The following is a 17,268-nucleotide window of genomic DNA, read 5'->3' as shown; positions in this document are numbered from 1 at the left end:
ATCTGGTAGCAGTCCACTATGGCTACCATGGTTACCAGCAAGGTGACTATGTCAGTCAAGGAACAACACCATACAACCAACTATCAGAGCAACACCAGACAACTCCCACAGGATCTTCCCTGAACTCTCAATGACAACGACAACAACAACAACAACAACAGACTCGGCAGTGCAGAAACTATTTGTCTGGCGTCACATAGAGCACTGCTCGCAGATGGGCCCAAGAGACCGCTTAGCTGGGCTGCGTATGATCCTTTATTTTGCAGAATGGTGACTCATCACCTACTAGTGAGGCAGCAAGCTAGCAAGACCTTGAGGATTGTCCCAAGATCTTTGACAGTCGATCACAGATAATATCATTAATGATTAAGGATTGATAAATTTTCTAGTGGAAGAAAGTAAGGGCATAAAAATTGGAGGGAGACCAAGGCTTGAATAGAGTAAAAAGGTTCAATGGGCGTAGGTTGCAGAGATTAAGAGGCTTGTACAGGATATACTAGCATGGAGAGCTGCCACGTACCAGACTTTGAACTGGAGATAACAACAACAACAACAACACAATAGTCGAGCAGTCCTTTAAAGCAGCCCGTCTGAATAAGGTATTTAGAGGGGAAAAAAATGTTTCCTCTCAGACCTGTAATCTCAGCAATTCTGTCCTTGTTTATGATCTCTCTCCCCACCCTGAACCCTTTTCCTGTATTTTCAGCTTGTCAGTTCAGCAAATTTTTCTTTCCGCTGCTACAAAGTGTAGGCCGAGTCTTGTGAATCCTTGTCACTTACTGCAGGAACTGGCACAGAACCAATGTAAGCCCTTCCCTATCTCAGTAATAACACCACCAGTTCCTGGTTAACCTGCCAGGTGGATTTGTTCATACAGGGTAGATTGTGCCACAGCAGAAACTTAACTAAGCCCACAGTGTGTATAATGTTCTTGCACCTAGCTTCTCCAGGTCCCTCCTCATACTGTATTCTCTGTCCTTTCCAGACTGTTGCTTGCACCCTCAACTATCAGTACCTAATTCTCTTCATTCAAATCCACAGTCAGTGTCTCAATGTCCTTGTACTATCTGATCAAGGCTAGCACTAGGTTGTATGATACTTGTGGCATGGTACCCTTTAAATATGCTCACTATTTTTATATACTTGAATTTAGCATATTTCGTGACAGTACTCACTTTTCCGTGGATGTTTATAAGATGATACTTGCCTTTTTTTTGTGTTCGCTTCAGTCGTCTAGTGAAAGTATGATTCCATAATGCTGTTTCGTCGGCTGCGGAAATGTCCTGGTTCAGTGCGTTTGCCTTAGTTTTGGTGCTTCAAATACCATTTTTCCGAATGTGCTTCCTTCTTGATGTTTATATAAAAAAAGTAGTAGAATAACTCATTTTAGCTGGTCACTTGCAAATTATTATAACAGGGACCTGTACATTGTTCCACAGTCACACACCGAGTGTTCACTGCCGACTGACTATGGTCAAAGACGGCTCCAGTGTCAAAGACATTTCACACAACACACAAGCTTCCACTTGTAACCAGTCTCTTTGATATTATTCGTCACATCTACTAATATTAATCAATATGCTGTCACTCTCGAACATATAAGCAAATTAGCATAAAATAAGGCAAATTACAATTCACAAAAAATATTCTGACAAAAATATAAGAAAATATTTACAACCTCCCTCATTAGATTTGGTATCAACAAATCCGGTAGAAAGTAGCACATCTCCCAGATCCATTACACCCTGAACCTAGTTTTTCCAGCAGCTGTTAGCCTATTCCCTCTCCCAAGACTGCTATCTAGCTGACTTAATTTAATTTTCAAACTGTCTCTTAAATTCTTATTTATTATCTGCTGTGTCCTACTTTTTTAGAAAGCTGAATGAGACTTCTCCCCTTCAATTCATAACAGGCTGTATCTGTTCTTTATCTCAACAGTATTAGAACTGTCCAAACTGTTCCTTCTCTCCCCCCCCCCCCCTCCCCTTTCCCGTTACCTCCCCCCCCCCCTGCCGCCCTTTACCCTGCCTCCACCATCTCTAAATCAGTTTTCATGGCCTCAGCCTTTGCCTGAAGTGTGGAAATCTTCACCTCTTGTACTGTGATTTTCCTGTCTTTAACACGTGACCTACATATCCAAGGAAGAACATCACTAGGAACCCCTTCCTCTGTTCCACTGCATTAGCCCCAGTGAAACTGCAATTCATTGAAATTCTCCACCCACCAGCTCCAAACTATTAAATAATCTACAGCAGCATGGTCATTCATCACCCATGATCATAGTATCATAAATAATTATGTAGATATATGTGTTTGTACACATTATTGACCTCTTATCAGGTGTGTTCATACTTGTAAATACGCATAAATAAATTTTGCATTCCCGGTCACAACTTAATACACAGAATAACCTTGTGTAATTTTTATAAAAATCAAAAATGCATCAATTTCTTTATATAAACAATAAGTACTGTGACACTGCTGTTTCACATCCCCCCTGTCATTCCCTGGTAATCTTTCAAGAATTCCACATTTCTATCCAGGCCTCACCTTCCTTCTCTAAATCGCTGCCCAGTGAGTCGAATGCCACTCCTATGCGACACACAACTATCTTTAACCTGAAAACCGATCCAGACCATATCCTTTCTGCAGACAGTTTTTGGCATCCCAAAACCTGACTTGTAAATCCATATCCCTCCCGTCCTAACACCAGCAATTCCCTACACTTCTACCTTTTGCCAACTTCCCAACCTCCATAAACTTTACCCCATGGACTACTGCCTTTGTTGACCAACACCTCCAAACCACTGTCTGTAACCTCCCACCCTACATCCAAGATGTTGCTCACTTCCTTCATAGATCCTATCACATTACCACTAAACTCCTTGTTGGTCACTGTGGATACGACATGCTTGTACACCAGCATTCCCACACTACCTTTCTCAGCATTCCCCACCACCTCTTTCTTAATCCTCTGGGTCAGGCACATCCTGACACACAATTATTTCACTTTGAAGGCCATATGTATAAACAAGTCTGTGGTACTGCCATGAGTATTCACATGACACCATCCTATTTCAACTTATTTATGGGTCAGCTGGATGAATCCATCCTATCCAGTCAGAAACAAAACCCCTTGTCTGGTTCAGATTCATTGATGATTTTTCATAATCTAAACTCATGGTAAGGACAATATTTGCTCTTTCCCCATATATTCAACAACTACTCCCAAATCCACTTCACATGGCTCCACTCAACTCAAACAGACACCTTCCTAGATGTCAACCTCTCAGATGGCTCCATAAATATCAAGTGCACCAACCACAAACGATACCTCCACTTTGACAGCTATCACTTGTTCCTTGCAAAAAGTCTCTTGTTACAGCAGTGCCATGTGTGGATGCAACATCTGCAGTGGTAGGCAGGGGTTGTTGAAACATACCGATAACATTACCAGAATGTTTACTGACATACAATATCCTACACAGCTCACACATATGCAGACCTTTTGTGCGACCTTCTCCTCTGGTACTAGAAAATGTGTTAACCAGCCACTGACCGACACTCCTCTGATTACAAAATATAACCCTGGCCTTTGAAAGCTCAACTACACCCCCACCAGGGTTTCGACTACCTCGTGGCATGCTCTGAGGTGAGGGGAATCTTACCAACATCATCCAAAGTAGTGTTCGACCACACATTCAACGTACAGAATATCCTTGCCATCCTATTCCAGTCCCGAACCCCATGGGTAATTCCCTTGTGGATGACCCAGGTGCAAGACCTGTCTCATACAGCCATCTACCAACAATGCAGTCCAGTCACAGGCACTTCCTGCCCAATAAAAGGCAGAGGCACATGTGAAAGCACCCGTGTTATATGTAGGATATTCTGCAATTACTGCACAGAATTATATGTGGACATGACAACTAACAAACAGGCTACTCAAAGGAATGGTCAGTGCAAAACTGTGACAAACCAGAAACTTGTTCATCAAGTTGTCAAACCTGCTGTACACAACAACAAAAGTGACTTCAGTAGCTGCTTTACTATGTGTGCCATATGGATACTCTCTCTCTCTCTCTCTCTCTCTCTCTCTCTCTCTCTCTCTCTCTCTCTCTCCCTCCCTCCCTCCCTCCTCCCCCCTTTCCCCCCTTCTTTATATTTCTTATATACTCTACCCCCTCAGAACTCCTTTCATTTTGTTGTGCACCCACTGAGTCATCTGTCTTTCCTGCTGTTGTCTCAAACTATTGTGTTACCCCTCCTTGCCTTGTGCATCCTTCTCAACTCCGTCCCCACATCCATCAGCCCAGGCAACTACTCTCAATAATTAATCTGTGTCATTACGGCTGTGGTAGTGTGTGTTTGTGTGTCTGTGTGATTATGTGTGTGAATGTGTGTACTGTATGCTAGAAGAAGAGAGATACCCCAAAATCTAGTGAATATTGTGTTCTGCTACATGTGTCTATGAGTTACACGTCAGTCAGCAGTAGGCTAGTGGTTGTCTTTCCCTAATTTTATTTACTTTTCCGCCGAGGTATTTCCATTATTGTTGAGCACTAAATGAAATCTAATGTTGACACTGTTTTTTTCAGTTGTTTAAAAATAGTCTAAGCACCCATCAGTTCATCTATGGGACAAGAGAAAACAGCATCGTTCAAGGCACAGAAGCTCAATAATGTTATGAATGGTTAGCTAATACTAACTGCTACCTACAGCAGGTGAAATTCTATGTATTGGTGATAAGCACACAAAGCACAAAAAACTGTCCAATCTTTCAGAACTATTAGCTTCTTCTCCGGAGAGAGAGAGAGAGAGAGTGTGTGTGTGTGTGTGTGTGTGTGTGTGTGTGTGTGTGTGTGTGTGTCTCCCTTCTGCTTTCTGGAGATACCTTTATGGATTATGGACGGTGTGGGGAGACAGCTTGAAAGACATTTTGAGTCACGTTTATGAGGCATATTTAAATGTTAAATGGTGCACTTTATAGAACATGCATGTGTATCAACATTATCTTGGTTTGAGTTCCAGTCTAGCACACAGCCTGAACTTTTTCACGGTTAGTTACATCTGAAAACAAATGTATTACAATCAAATAATAAAATGGTTCAAATGGCTCTGAGCACTATGGGACTTAACATCTATGGTCATCAGTCCCCTAGAACTTAGAACTACTTAAACCTAATTAACCTAAGGACAACACACAACACCCAGCCATCACAAGGCAGAGAAAATCCCTGACCCCGCCGGGAATCGAACCCGGGCGTGGGAAGCGAGAATGCTACCGCACGACCACGAGATGTGGGCAGTCAAATAATACATCTCCTACATTTGTGGATTGTTTACGTGATCTATGTATAAACCTAATATTCTTTCCAGAAAAAGTAACTTAGTGTTGTGGGATTCCCAGCAGATGGTAGTACCCAGTGAGCATACCATACAAATTGATGAACAGACATTACACATATGCCCTCTCTCACAGTGTGACACTGACAAAAATCAGTTGTGTTAGACATAGAGGAACATGCAACAATCAAGGCTGGTCAAGCCAACATTCATGACAAATGGCACATACATATATGACAAAAATGTTGTTGGCCCATGGTTCCAATGACCACTTTCACTCTAACTTCCAAAAAAAAAGATTACCCTAGATTTCTACTACATGTATTTTTGATCATTAATTTCTCAACCATGATTTGAACATTAATTTCTCAACCATGATGCAAGACGTGCAGCTGATGACGATAAAAATGATAATCATCTACGTGCTCAGGTTTTACCGATATGACGGAATACACAGTGCTGTCTGCGCATGATAATACAGCTACGTATAAGTTAGGGCAATGAGAGACTGGTTGCAGTAGTCCTGATCAATGACCAGCTCAATTACCAAATGTGAAGACAGTGAGCAACTTCTTAGGGAATATGTCCGGAACTTAGTTTTTGATATTGCAGTCATATATTGATTGGGAGGATAGCAACAAGCACAAAAGTAATACTATGGGCTCCAAGGATGCCAAAGGATGAGCCATTATAAAGGGTGTCCAAGGGCTCTAGCTGGAAGGTAGTAACCATATGCTTACAAGCCCATGAATCCCAAAGCCCAAACTATAATTTCATTCTTCTAGATAATACATTCTGGGGGGGGGGGGGGGGGGGGGGAACCTCTTCATGTCTGTCACTCAATTCTCTTACATATGATCTAGTAGGAAATTTGCATTCTCATTAATTGGGTAGTAAGCAGGTTTAATTGAACTGAAACGTGCCAACAATACCAGGACCTTGCCAGTTTGCAATTGGAGAGAGATTCGGTGACCTTGCTGGTCCAGATAGCATTTGGCAAGCAACCGTTTGCAGATGAGCATTATCTTGCTGAAATGCAAGCTCTGGATGGCTTGCCATGAAGGGCAACAAAATGGGGCACAGAATATCATTGACATACTGCAGTGCTGTTGGAGTGCCATTGATGACAACCAAAGCGGCCCTGCTATGAAAAGTGGGCCTAACAGTGGGGGACAGACTGGTTGGTATAGTGTTGCCCACCATAAGGTCCGACAACCAGGGGTGCTATTTCATTTCATAGCAGGACCCATTTAGTCACCATCGCACCACAGCACAGTGGTACACTGACGATAATCTACGCCCCATTTTGTTGCCCTTCAGGCAAGCCATCGTGGGCTCACATTTCAGCAAGACAATGCCTGCCCACACATGGCAAGTTTCTGCTGCTTGTCTTCACGCTTGTCAAACCCTACCTTGACTTGCAAGTTTGCCAGATCACTCCCCAATTGAGAATGTTTGTAGCATTATGGGCAGGGCCCTCCAACCTGCTTGAGATTTTGATGATCCAACATGCTAAATAGACAGAATCTGGCACAATATCCCTCAAGAGGACATCCAACAACTCTATTAATCAATTCCAAGCTGAATAACTGCTTGCCTATGGGCCGGAGATGAACCAATGTATTATTGGCTTGCTCAATTTATAAAGCTCTCTCTCCTGAATAAATCATCCAGTTTTTCTGAAATTGTAATCACTTGTTTGTCTGTACATGTACATCACATCTAAAGATTTCCGTTCCATGTCTGTAATTCCTTCGTGGTGCGTTTTTTGTACTTTCGTTTTTTCAATTTTCGTGTTAGTGTGTTTTTGCAATATGAAGGAAGAGAAGGAACCTTCAAAATTATTTACACGCTGTCTGCATAGAAAGAAAGTTCCTCAAAAACTGAAGAATTATTTCACAAGAAATGGACACTAAAATTACCACCAAACCACATAAACCAAACATTACATTATAAAAAGAAGTGAGCTGGTTTTGAAGTAGATATAACATAACTGACTGAAGCTATTACAGTGAATTGCTGCTACAACTGACATTAATACGTTTTGAGATAGCCTTAGATGACTCAGCTAAACTTCTATAATAGATCTTGAGAAACAAGGCACTAATTCAATCTACGTTAATATAAAGAAGAATGTATATTTCAAGGAATTCTCTTCATCAGTACATTGAGAAATTCTAAACTGGTAGAAGAAGAAGCAATGTGTGACAATGGAACATATCTAAACCATTTTCACCAGTGTAGAGGAACTTCAACAACAAGTAGAAGAAATTAATAGAAAAAGTTTGATAGGACACTAGAAAATCAATAACAACAATAAATGAATAATTGGCACATCAAGAAGAAAATAGGCCTTATTAACTATGAAGTCACGGAGGCAATTGATGAGTTTTTGTACATAAGGCAGTTGAAAACAACAATTTGACTGAACAAAAAGAAACATAGGCGTAAAAAATAGGCTGGAGTACTTTGGTAAACTAAATAAGGTTTCGAAAATTAGTTAACTAAATAAGTTTCCAAAAATTAAGATTCCATTATGTCTAAAAAAAAAAAAAAGAGTTTAAAATGTGTGCACTAACAGTTTTCATTTCTGACACCAAGAAATGAACTACTAATGCAAAAACCATTCAGAAACTTTTCTGTTCAGTGAGTAATGGAGAGATTCATGTCGGGAATTATTAGAAGAAATAGAAAAACCAAATAAAGGAATCAGGAAAATGAAATGGAGGTGGATCAGAGGAGGAGTGAAGTAAATGAACTGAAACGTGCAGGTGGCTAGGGCCTCCCATTGAGTAGACCATTCGCCTGGTACAAATCCTTTTAGTTGATGCCACTCCTGCGACTTGCACCTCAATAAGGATGAAACAATAATGAAGATAGCACAACACTCAGTCCCTGAGTTGATAAAATCTCTGACCTGGCCAGGGATTGAAACTGGGCCTATTGTAAGGCATTCTGCTAAGCACTCAGCTATGGAGGAGAACAGTTGCAAAGCGAGCAGATAGCAGATGGACTAACGTTCTTTTCTAAATTCCCAAATATAACAAAAGACTGAGATGATTACCTAATGGAAGGTGCACAGATGACATTGAAACCTATGCAGGAGCAACACAGAGATGAATAGCTGGTGACTGATGCAAGGAAAAGTGCACAGGGAGCCTTTATTCAACAGTGGATATCAAATGACTGGTAATTATGAGGCTGTGACTCACAGAAACAGTACATTCATATCATACTCCACAAAATATAGATAAGGTAAACAGTTTGTTTGTTTTGTTTTAGACCATAAAAACAACTATAGTAGGATAAACAATAATACAAAATACCATACTATGATTTGACACAGTGGCCTAATGATTAAAAAAGCCTCTGTGGATTTGTGTTCGACCACAGTATAAGATTTTGCTTGTTGACAAATCCTGAGTTTGAAAATGAAGTTTTGATCTCACTTATTACAGTCGAGGGGCTCAGCATTCGTTTGCTGGGTACTGGCTTGGCGACCCCGGGGTTCCTGAGCTGGGGACTGGTAAGCGCCGTCAGTCCTCTGTCACCGTAAGCTCTGAGCATACTTCAACGACCACCATATGGCGCAGTGGTGGAATGTTGTGTGTCTCAGGGAGTGGGGATCTTGGCTTGACCGCCTGGATCGCGAGGATGGAATAAACCTCTATAAACAACCCTCAATCTCAAGGTGTGTTGTACGCTGATGAGATGCATGGCTGTTGAGGTGGAACAGTCGTTAGCGGGCAACCTCTGGGGAACCTGCCGCACCTCAGTTGTATAAGGCTTACCTAGGCACGCGGGGCTCTGTCTAGGGGGACTTGTAGTTCCCTAGCTGCTCGTGGGACCGAGATGGATCCTTCGAAATCCTCTTTTCTTCCTCCCAGCGGAAAGGGTGGGCCGCTGGAAGGTTCTAACACCCAGTCTCTTAAGAGGGCCCATGCAGTCAGTCCCCCTGACTCCGGCAGTTGTTTGACAAGTCCAGTCTTAGGTAACAGAATGCATTCTGGTAATCCGAATGTGTTTCTCATTGTGAAACGGAAGGAGGGTAGTTTTGAGAAGGTTTGGCCCTTCTATATACAAAAGGGATTGGAGGGAATCTGTGGCTCCTTAAAATCGGTGAAGCACTTACGTAATGGGACCTTGCTAGTGTAAACTTCCACTTCCCAGCAAGCAACTAACCTCCAATCTGGTAAATGCCTTGGAGAGTATGCCATAGACACTGAACTGCACAGCACCTTGAACTACAGCAAAGGTGTTGTGACATGCCGGGATCTAGTTGACATTCCCAAGGAAGAACTGCAACGTGAGTGGGCTCCGGAAGGTATCGTTGATGTCCAACACATCATGAAGAGGGTTGATGGCACTCTTGTCAAGTCCGACTCCTTTATTCTGACCTTCAGTAGCACAAAACTTCCTGAACATGTTAAAGCTGGCTTCCTTCGCCTTAGTGTGAGGTCTTATTTCCCGACCCCAATGCGCTGTTTTAAATGCCAGCGTTTTGGGCATACCACCTTAGGCTGTAAAGGCGAAGCGACTTGTGGAAACTGTGGTCAGCCTGCTCATGAAGGAGTTGGTTGCTCGTCTCCGGCTAAATGTATTAATTGCTCTGGGAACCACCCTGTTTGGAGTAGGGACTGCCGAATATTTTTAGAGGAACGCAAGGTCCAGGAAATAAAAACAACCAAGCGTATCCCCTATGGTGAGGCCAAGAAGATCTATAAGTCGATGCAACCTCCCACATTTGCTATGTCTTTTGCATCCCTGGTTCAGAAGCCTACTCCAAAAGTCAATGCCTCAACGCAGACTGAGGTGGTGAGTGTTGGCAATAACACCTGCAGCTGTCAGTGCACTTGCAACGCAACCAGTGTTTCAGAGCCAGTAGCCCCTACTCGAACGGCAGACAAAGGTACAGTGGCGAACTTGGGCCAGCCCCTGGCGCCTCCAACAGCTGAGGCTGTTCCCAAGCCCAGTGCGCCAATTACCACTCCCACATCAGCTCCCCCAAAGTCCACCAAACCACAGAAAGCTACTGTACAGCAGCAACAGCGGGTCAAATCCCGTGGTAAACCATCTGACCATGCGGATGTTGTTTTACGTGAGGCTTCATCTGACTCTTCCCCAGAGTTGATGGAGTACGATGTATGTGTGGGGCAATCATCTCGTCCCACACCTGCCCCTCCACCTGCTGCGGTCTCCCCGCCCCGTCGGAGAGACAGGATGAAGGTGCTACCCCCAACATAGATGGCTCCCATACTTCAGTGGAACTTGCAAGGGTTCAGGACGCATGTGGAGGAACTTCGTCTACTCTCTCAGGGTAGACCACTGTGTCTCTGTCTCCAGGAGACGTATTTCCATCCATCATACTCCCCTGAGATACGAGGCTATACACTCCACAAAAAGGCCGACCTGCGTGGAGAGAGAGCTAGAGGAGGTGTAGGTATTTTCGTCAGGACGGACTACCACTCCTCGCCTCTCTCACTTACGATGACTTTACAGGCCGTCACTGTGTCCATGCACGTGCGTCATCCATTGACTGTATGTTCACTTTACTTGCCCCCACATGATGCTCTTGATGAAGTGGCCCCCTCACTGACCTCCTTACACAGCTGCCCCAGCCATTCATTATTTGTGGTGATTTTAATGCCCACAATATGCTTTGGGGCTCTGCAATTACCTGCCCCAGGGGTAGAGCAATTGAGAGGCTTCTCCTGTCATCCTGTGCCTCCTTGCTCAATGGAGGACAGAGTACTCATTTCTACACGGCGACTGGGTCGTTCTCTGCCATTGATCTCTCGCTTTGCTCTCCAGCTCTTGCCGCCAGTGCTCACTGGGAAGTGGTCGCTGACTTGCATGGCAGTGATCATTTCCCAATCTGGATTCACCTGCCAGATGGCGTGGGCCCCGAAAGGAGACCACCACGATGGGTTCTCAGTGGAGCTGACTGGACATATTATAGCCAGTTGGCCCAATTCGAACACTGTGCGAATGTTGAGGTGTGGGTGGATCATATTACCAAAACAGTCCTCCACGCCGCTGCAGCATCCATTCCACAGTCCACAGGCCACCGGAAGAGGCCACCTGTGCCTTGGTGGAGTGCCGAATGCCGCTCTGCAATCAGGACCAGGCGTGCGGCTCTGCGTCGGTTCAAGTGTCGGCCGACTGCTGAGAATCTTGCAGCCTTTCGGGTGGCGAGAGCAAGATGTCGCCGCATTATTCGTGAGAGCAAGAAGAGGTCGTGGCAAAAGTTCCTGAACACCATTAATCGTTCCACCAAAAGTTCCATTGTGTGGGAGACCATCAGGAGAATTTCTGGCAGAGGAGGGAGGAGCCCCATATCTGCTGTAATGAATAACGGCACTCTCCACACAGATCCGCGAGACATTGCCCAGACTATGGCAGCGTATTTTGCCACAGTTACTGCAACAACCAGTCAGGATCCAGGTTTCCAGCGCCATAGAGCGGTTGCTGAGAGATGTAGTCTGAACTTCCAGTCCAGCTCTCATGAAGTTTACAACTGCCCATTTTCTATGTGGGAGCTGGATTCTGCATTGTCTGGAGCTCGTGACACATCCCCTGGTCACAACAGGATCCATCACAGTATGCTATGGCACCTCACAATGCGCAACAGAGAAATCCTCCTCGCACTTTTTAATGCCATTTTGGCGTTGGGTCACTTTCCTGACGCGTGGCGTGAGGCAGTTTTAATCCCTTTTTTAAAACCTGTGAAAGACCGCATGAGCCCAAGTAGCTACCATAGTGTTGCCCTCACTAGTTGCATAGGGAAGACCTTGGAGCAGATGGTCAACCACCGCCTTGTCTGGATGTTAGAATCCCGGCAACTCCTTAGTCGCTTTCAGTGTGGGTTCAGGAGGTTTCGTTCCACCTTCGATAACCTTGCCCTCCTGGAGGCGGCTATAGAACAAGCTTTCCTACGCCGTCATCACCTTCTAGGTGTATTTTTCGACATCGAGAGGGCCTATGATACCACTTGGAGGCGTCTCATCCTGGAGCAGCTTCACGAATGGGGTTTTCGTGGTTGTCTTCCTCTTGTTATTCAGTCTTTCCTCTCGCCACGATATTTTAGATACCGAATTGGTGACGTCCTGTCTGATCGCTTTGAGCAGGAGAATGGTGTCCCTCAGGGTAGCGTTTTAAGTGTGACTCTCTTTGCCATCGCTATTAATAGCATTACGTCCATAGTGAAAAGTCCTGTCCAGTGTTCTTTGTTTGTGGATGATTTCTCTTTGTTTTGCTCTTCTTCAAGCCTTGCAACGACAACTCGTCAGTTGCAACTTACGATTAGGCATTTGGATGAATGGGCGCAGAAGAGTGGTTTTAAGTTTTCCACCGAGAAATCTGTATGCGTTCTTTTTAACAGTTCTCGTTCGATTTTAACCTTTCCTGAGTTGCGGTTGAGGGACACTATTCTTACTTTTACAGACACGGTGAGATTTCCGGGGGTCATTTTTGACTCGAGGCTCACGTGGTTACCTCATCTTAAAGACCTGAAATGGCGGTTGCTTCAGGCTTTAAGTATTTTAAAATGTCTTTGCCACAGGACTTGTCTGCTCCAGTTTTACAGGGTGTTTGTGTGATCTCGGCTCGATTATGGGTGCACGGTGTATGGGTCTGCGAGGCCTTCTTACTTAAAGATGTTGGGCATTGTGCACCATGAAGGGCTTCGGTTGGCCACTGGGGCATTCCGAACTAGCCCCATACCAAGCCTCTGTGCAGAGGCAGGTGAACCGCCATTTCATATGCGGCGACGGCTACTTACGGTACGCCAGGCGTATAAAACTTTGTCGACACCATACACACCTGCATACCATACCGTTGCTCAGCCTCCTGTGGCACGGTTATTTCATAACCGGCAACATGCAACGCAGCCCTATGGGATTTGCGCACAGGATTGCCTCGCTGCGATGCGATGTCTATGGCTGGTCTTCGTGTTTTACGTCGCGGTTGGAGCAGATCTCCACCTTGGCTCCTCCGGAGACCCAAACTTATTTTAGATTTGACTCGTTTTAAGAAAGATGGCACGCCAGATTTTACATTCCGGTCACTGTTTTTTTAACATTTTAGATGTGCATCATGGTTTCACTGTCGTTTACACTGATGGCTCCAAACAGGAGAATTTCCTTGGCTGTTCTGTGATGTTCCCTGATCATGTTACCCGGATTCGCCTCCCTGCTGAATATACCGTTTTCGCAGCGGAGCTCCACGCGATCCTGAAGGCACTGGAGCAGATGCATCGTGTTTGGGGCGATCGATTTCTTCTCTGCTCCGATTCTCTTAGTGCCTTACAATCACTGCAGAACCTATACCCGACTGAGGAGATGGTCCAGCTGATATATGACCAACTGTACTTGCTCCAACGGTGGGGTAAAGAGGTATCCTTCTGCTGGGTGCCTGGTCATGTTGGGATATGGGGCAATGAACAGGCCGATCGGGCTGCCAAGGAGGCCTGCAGAGAGCAGGATGTGGACCAGTGTCCTATCCCCTTGCAGTCAGTCATTGCTGCACTCCACAGGAAGTGCATGGAGTTGTGGGAGGATGAATGGCTGGCGGTGACAGCCAATAAACTGCGGTTGGTAAAGTCAACCACTCGGCCGTGGCGTTCCTCCTGCCGGTTGCTCAGGCGGGAAGAGGTGGCCCTCACACGTCTTCGGATCGGGCACTGTCCTCTCACACATAGCTTTTTATTACGGCGGGAGGATCCTCCGTTTTGTGATGCTTGTGGTGTGCACATCTCTGTCCGGCACATTTTAACAGACTGCATTTTATACCGTGATGCAAGGGCAGAAGCACAAGTTGATGGGGATCTGCCTTCTGTTTTAGCTAATGATGAGACGAGTGTGTCTAGGGTTTTTAAGTTTTGTGATGTGTCTGGACTCTGGCCTAAACTTTTAGGCTGGAGGTTTTAGTGTATTGCAGAGTGGCTGACTCCTCCCCTTTTTTCCTTGTGGTCAGCCAGCCACTTCCATCTGCTACATTGTTTTAGCTCCCTCTATCATTTACTTCCTGTGTTGTCCATGTTTTACTGCTGACACCCTGCTTCATCTCACGCTTCGGTGTGGGTGAGCACATATTTTCCAATGATTGTTACCCGTGTTTTATGTTCCGTTTTATATTCCTGTTCTGGGATTTTTCTTGACACCCGTCTCCCTATGTTACTGAACGGGCGCTGAAGACCTTGCTGTCGTGCGCCCAAAAACCCCTCTACTACTACTACTACTACTACCACTACTACTATTACAATCAGTAACAAATAACAAAAACCATGTTTGTTTACAATACCACAAACATATAAATCTTATGTTATAATAAAAAATTAATGTAAAATCTTCCTAATAATGTAAAGTCCTTGGGTGAATTAAATTGTTTACTTTATAGCTCTGAAGTTTTGTACAGGACTAAGCACCTCAACTATTCAGCGGGTTCAGATGTGACTAATGACATTGTAGACTTACATGATGGCCTGTTGGATTTCTTCGTTGGAAGGACAAGAAGAAGGAAGGAAAGAAAAATTGGATTTTGTGTCCCATCAAACAAGGTCTCTACAGATGGAGTGGTGAAAAGGATTTTTGAATGAAAGTATTTTTGTAAACATTTTGCATTATGTAGGGGCAATAAACAAGGGGTGTTCAAAAAGAAACGAGCCAGAGGCATAGTTACAGAAACCAGCACCTGTATGTTAGAAGTATTGACCCCAGCTGTTGAGACACGTGTTCCACTGTGATACAAGGGGGTGAATGGCTCTCATAAAATTCCCGGGGCTGCAATGTTAACCAGTTCTGCACATACAGCTGGACATCGTCATCTGAGGCAAATCGTTTGCCCCTCAGCCTTTTGAAGGGGACCAAAAATGGCATAATCAAAGGGAGAGAAGTCGTGCACAGATCTTCAGATAGCCAGGCAAAGCAATAATGTGACCCACATGTTCTTGTGTAACGCAGATTGTGCTTGCAGTTTCTCTCTGAGTGATACGACGATCATCCTGAATCAATCTGCAACATTTTCCTTGTGAAACTCGGTGGTCGTTGTCACAAGACGTCCAACTCTTTGTTTGTCACGCAGGTCAGATGTTCCTGCCTCAACATTTTTAAACTTACTCACCCAATGATGCACAGTGCTCACATCAATACAGTCACCATAAACTGCTTTAATTCTCTGATGAATCTCCTTTGGGATGACACTTCTGCTGTCAAGAATTCAGTGACTGCACGTTGCTTAATTTGCATTGACCGACCATCTGCGCACGGTTCCATACTTAACACTTTAACAACACAACTGTTCAATGCTAAGGCTTCCTGCCAACTGGAGCCGTAGAGAAGAGGCTGTGGAACAAGCCAGTACCTGCCGTATACCGATGCTGCCAACTGTTGAAGAGTTACGAAGGTGGAGGCATTACTTTTCAGTCAACCCTCGTAAATAAGATTCTATTTGGTGTTTTGGTTGGCGAAGAAATGTTTCCACTGCAGAGAATGAGTAAAGGTAAGGAGGTCCCTTACAAGTCCAGTATGGTTGAACTTAAGTTTTGGGCCAAAGGGGAGGTCTTTATGGAAGTATTGAGTTTCGTTGTAGAAGTGACAACAGTGTTGTGGAATGGGTGTTCTGGAACAGTGTGTTCATGGAAGGTGGAGGAAGTTTTGGGGATGTGGAGGGTGGAATAAGCCAGCAAGATGGGTGTCCAAATTAATGGAACTGTGCTCTTTTAATACTCAGTGCGGACTGACTTTAAGAAACATTATTCATTGATACCTAAAGAAAGACTGATTGTAGCTCTGTCACCTGTTTCTATTAAAAAAAACTGGTGTAGGAAGTATCTTTTCAGAATGTTATAATACAGAGCAGTTACATATTCAGAACAACAGAAAAGACGAGAATAATAGGCCATACTTATAGGTATCTGCAAACAAAGTTATTTCATTTAACTATAAACCTTATAATCTTTAAATGGCATTAGACTAGGTTCTGTTTTGATGAGCGGATTTTAGCATGGCCACCAAGATTTTTTTGCAGAAACTCAGACTGTCCATTCATGATTGGACACTCATGAAAGTAAAATGAGAATATTCTGGCAATTGGGACTATCGATGCCTTGTTTGAAAGGGGGTTGTGGTTGGGAATAGGGAAGATTAAAAGGAAAGTGTAGGTCACTCAGATTCCAGGATGTAGTGAGGAATACAAGTGACTTGCCCTCTCTTTTTTGCAACTTTCTTCAACATAACCCCCCCCCCCCAAAAAAAAAAAAAGAGAGAGAGAGAGAGAGAGAGAACTAATAGTTGCAGAAGCCAGACAAATTTCATGTACTAATATTGTTATTTCCTCAAACTAATTCATTGTTAAATGATGTATATGGGAGATCCTCTGGTGCAGGAGTTCATTGTGCCACACCAAGTGGAGCATTTCATTGTAATTCTTGTTACCTGTTGCAGATTTTGGTTGTACAGCAGTCTTTTGTCTTGGCCAGTGTGGTGTGCTGTGAATAAAAGGTGTGAAACCCTTTTTTTAAGAGAACACAACCCAATAGAATAATGTAATGCTCCTGCTCTTCTCAACTGTTAAATATATTTATACTTCCATTGTAATAGCAGTGTATTCCAAAATAACAAGTTTGTTGTAATGTTATAAATGTTACCCAAGAGAAGCATAATTTTTACATGTCTCTCAGAGTGATGTCATCGAATTTTGATTGCATCATTCCATTAGATGCCTGGTTTTGTGTTATCTGTATGTCACCTGTGAAGCTGGTGATTTGATGTACATGAATTATCATGTATGACATATTTTGCAGTTTTTAGGAAATTAACAAAAACTGTTAATTCCAGATAAATATTGTAAAATAAAAATGTAATAGCAGAAATGTATTGTTTATGCATACAGGTTGTCAAAACTACTTGGTTGTGTTTTTGGTAA

General features: G+C 43.8%; 1 protein-coding gene across 4 annotated transcripts in view; it reads left to right on the top strand.

Moving 5' to 3' along the window:
* Window positions 1–17,268, top strand: part of LOC126203913 (ribonuclease P protein subunit p29) — a 155,734-nt gene that overhangs the window by 78,784 nt on the left and 59,682 nt on the right. For 2 of the 4 annotated variants that reach the window (XM_049938304.1, XM_049938301.1), the window contains one exon: window positions 16,788–17,215. The exons of the other annotated variants lie outside the window; for them this stretch is intronic. In XM_049938304.1, the coding sequence (XP_049794261.1) occupies window positions 16,788–16,837 (50 nt within the window). In that variant the 3' untranslated portion in view covers window positions 16,838–17,215. Of the gene's footprint in view, window positions 1–16,787; window positions 17,216–17,268 lie in introns of those variants that run through there. 4 annotated transcript variants of the gene reach the window in all.

Source organism: Schistocerca nitens, chromosome 9 (assembly GCF_023898315.1).
Source record: "Schistocerca nitens isolate TAMUIC-IGC-003100 chromosome 9, iqSchNite1.1, whole genome shotgun sequence".
Lineage (NCBI taxonomy): Eukaryota > Metazoa > Arthropoda > Insecta > Orthoptera > Acrididae > Schistocerca > Schistocerca nitens.
The sequence above is the reverse complement of the archived record's forward strand: the minus strand, read 5'-3'. Positions and strand labels throughout refer to the sequence as shown.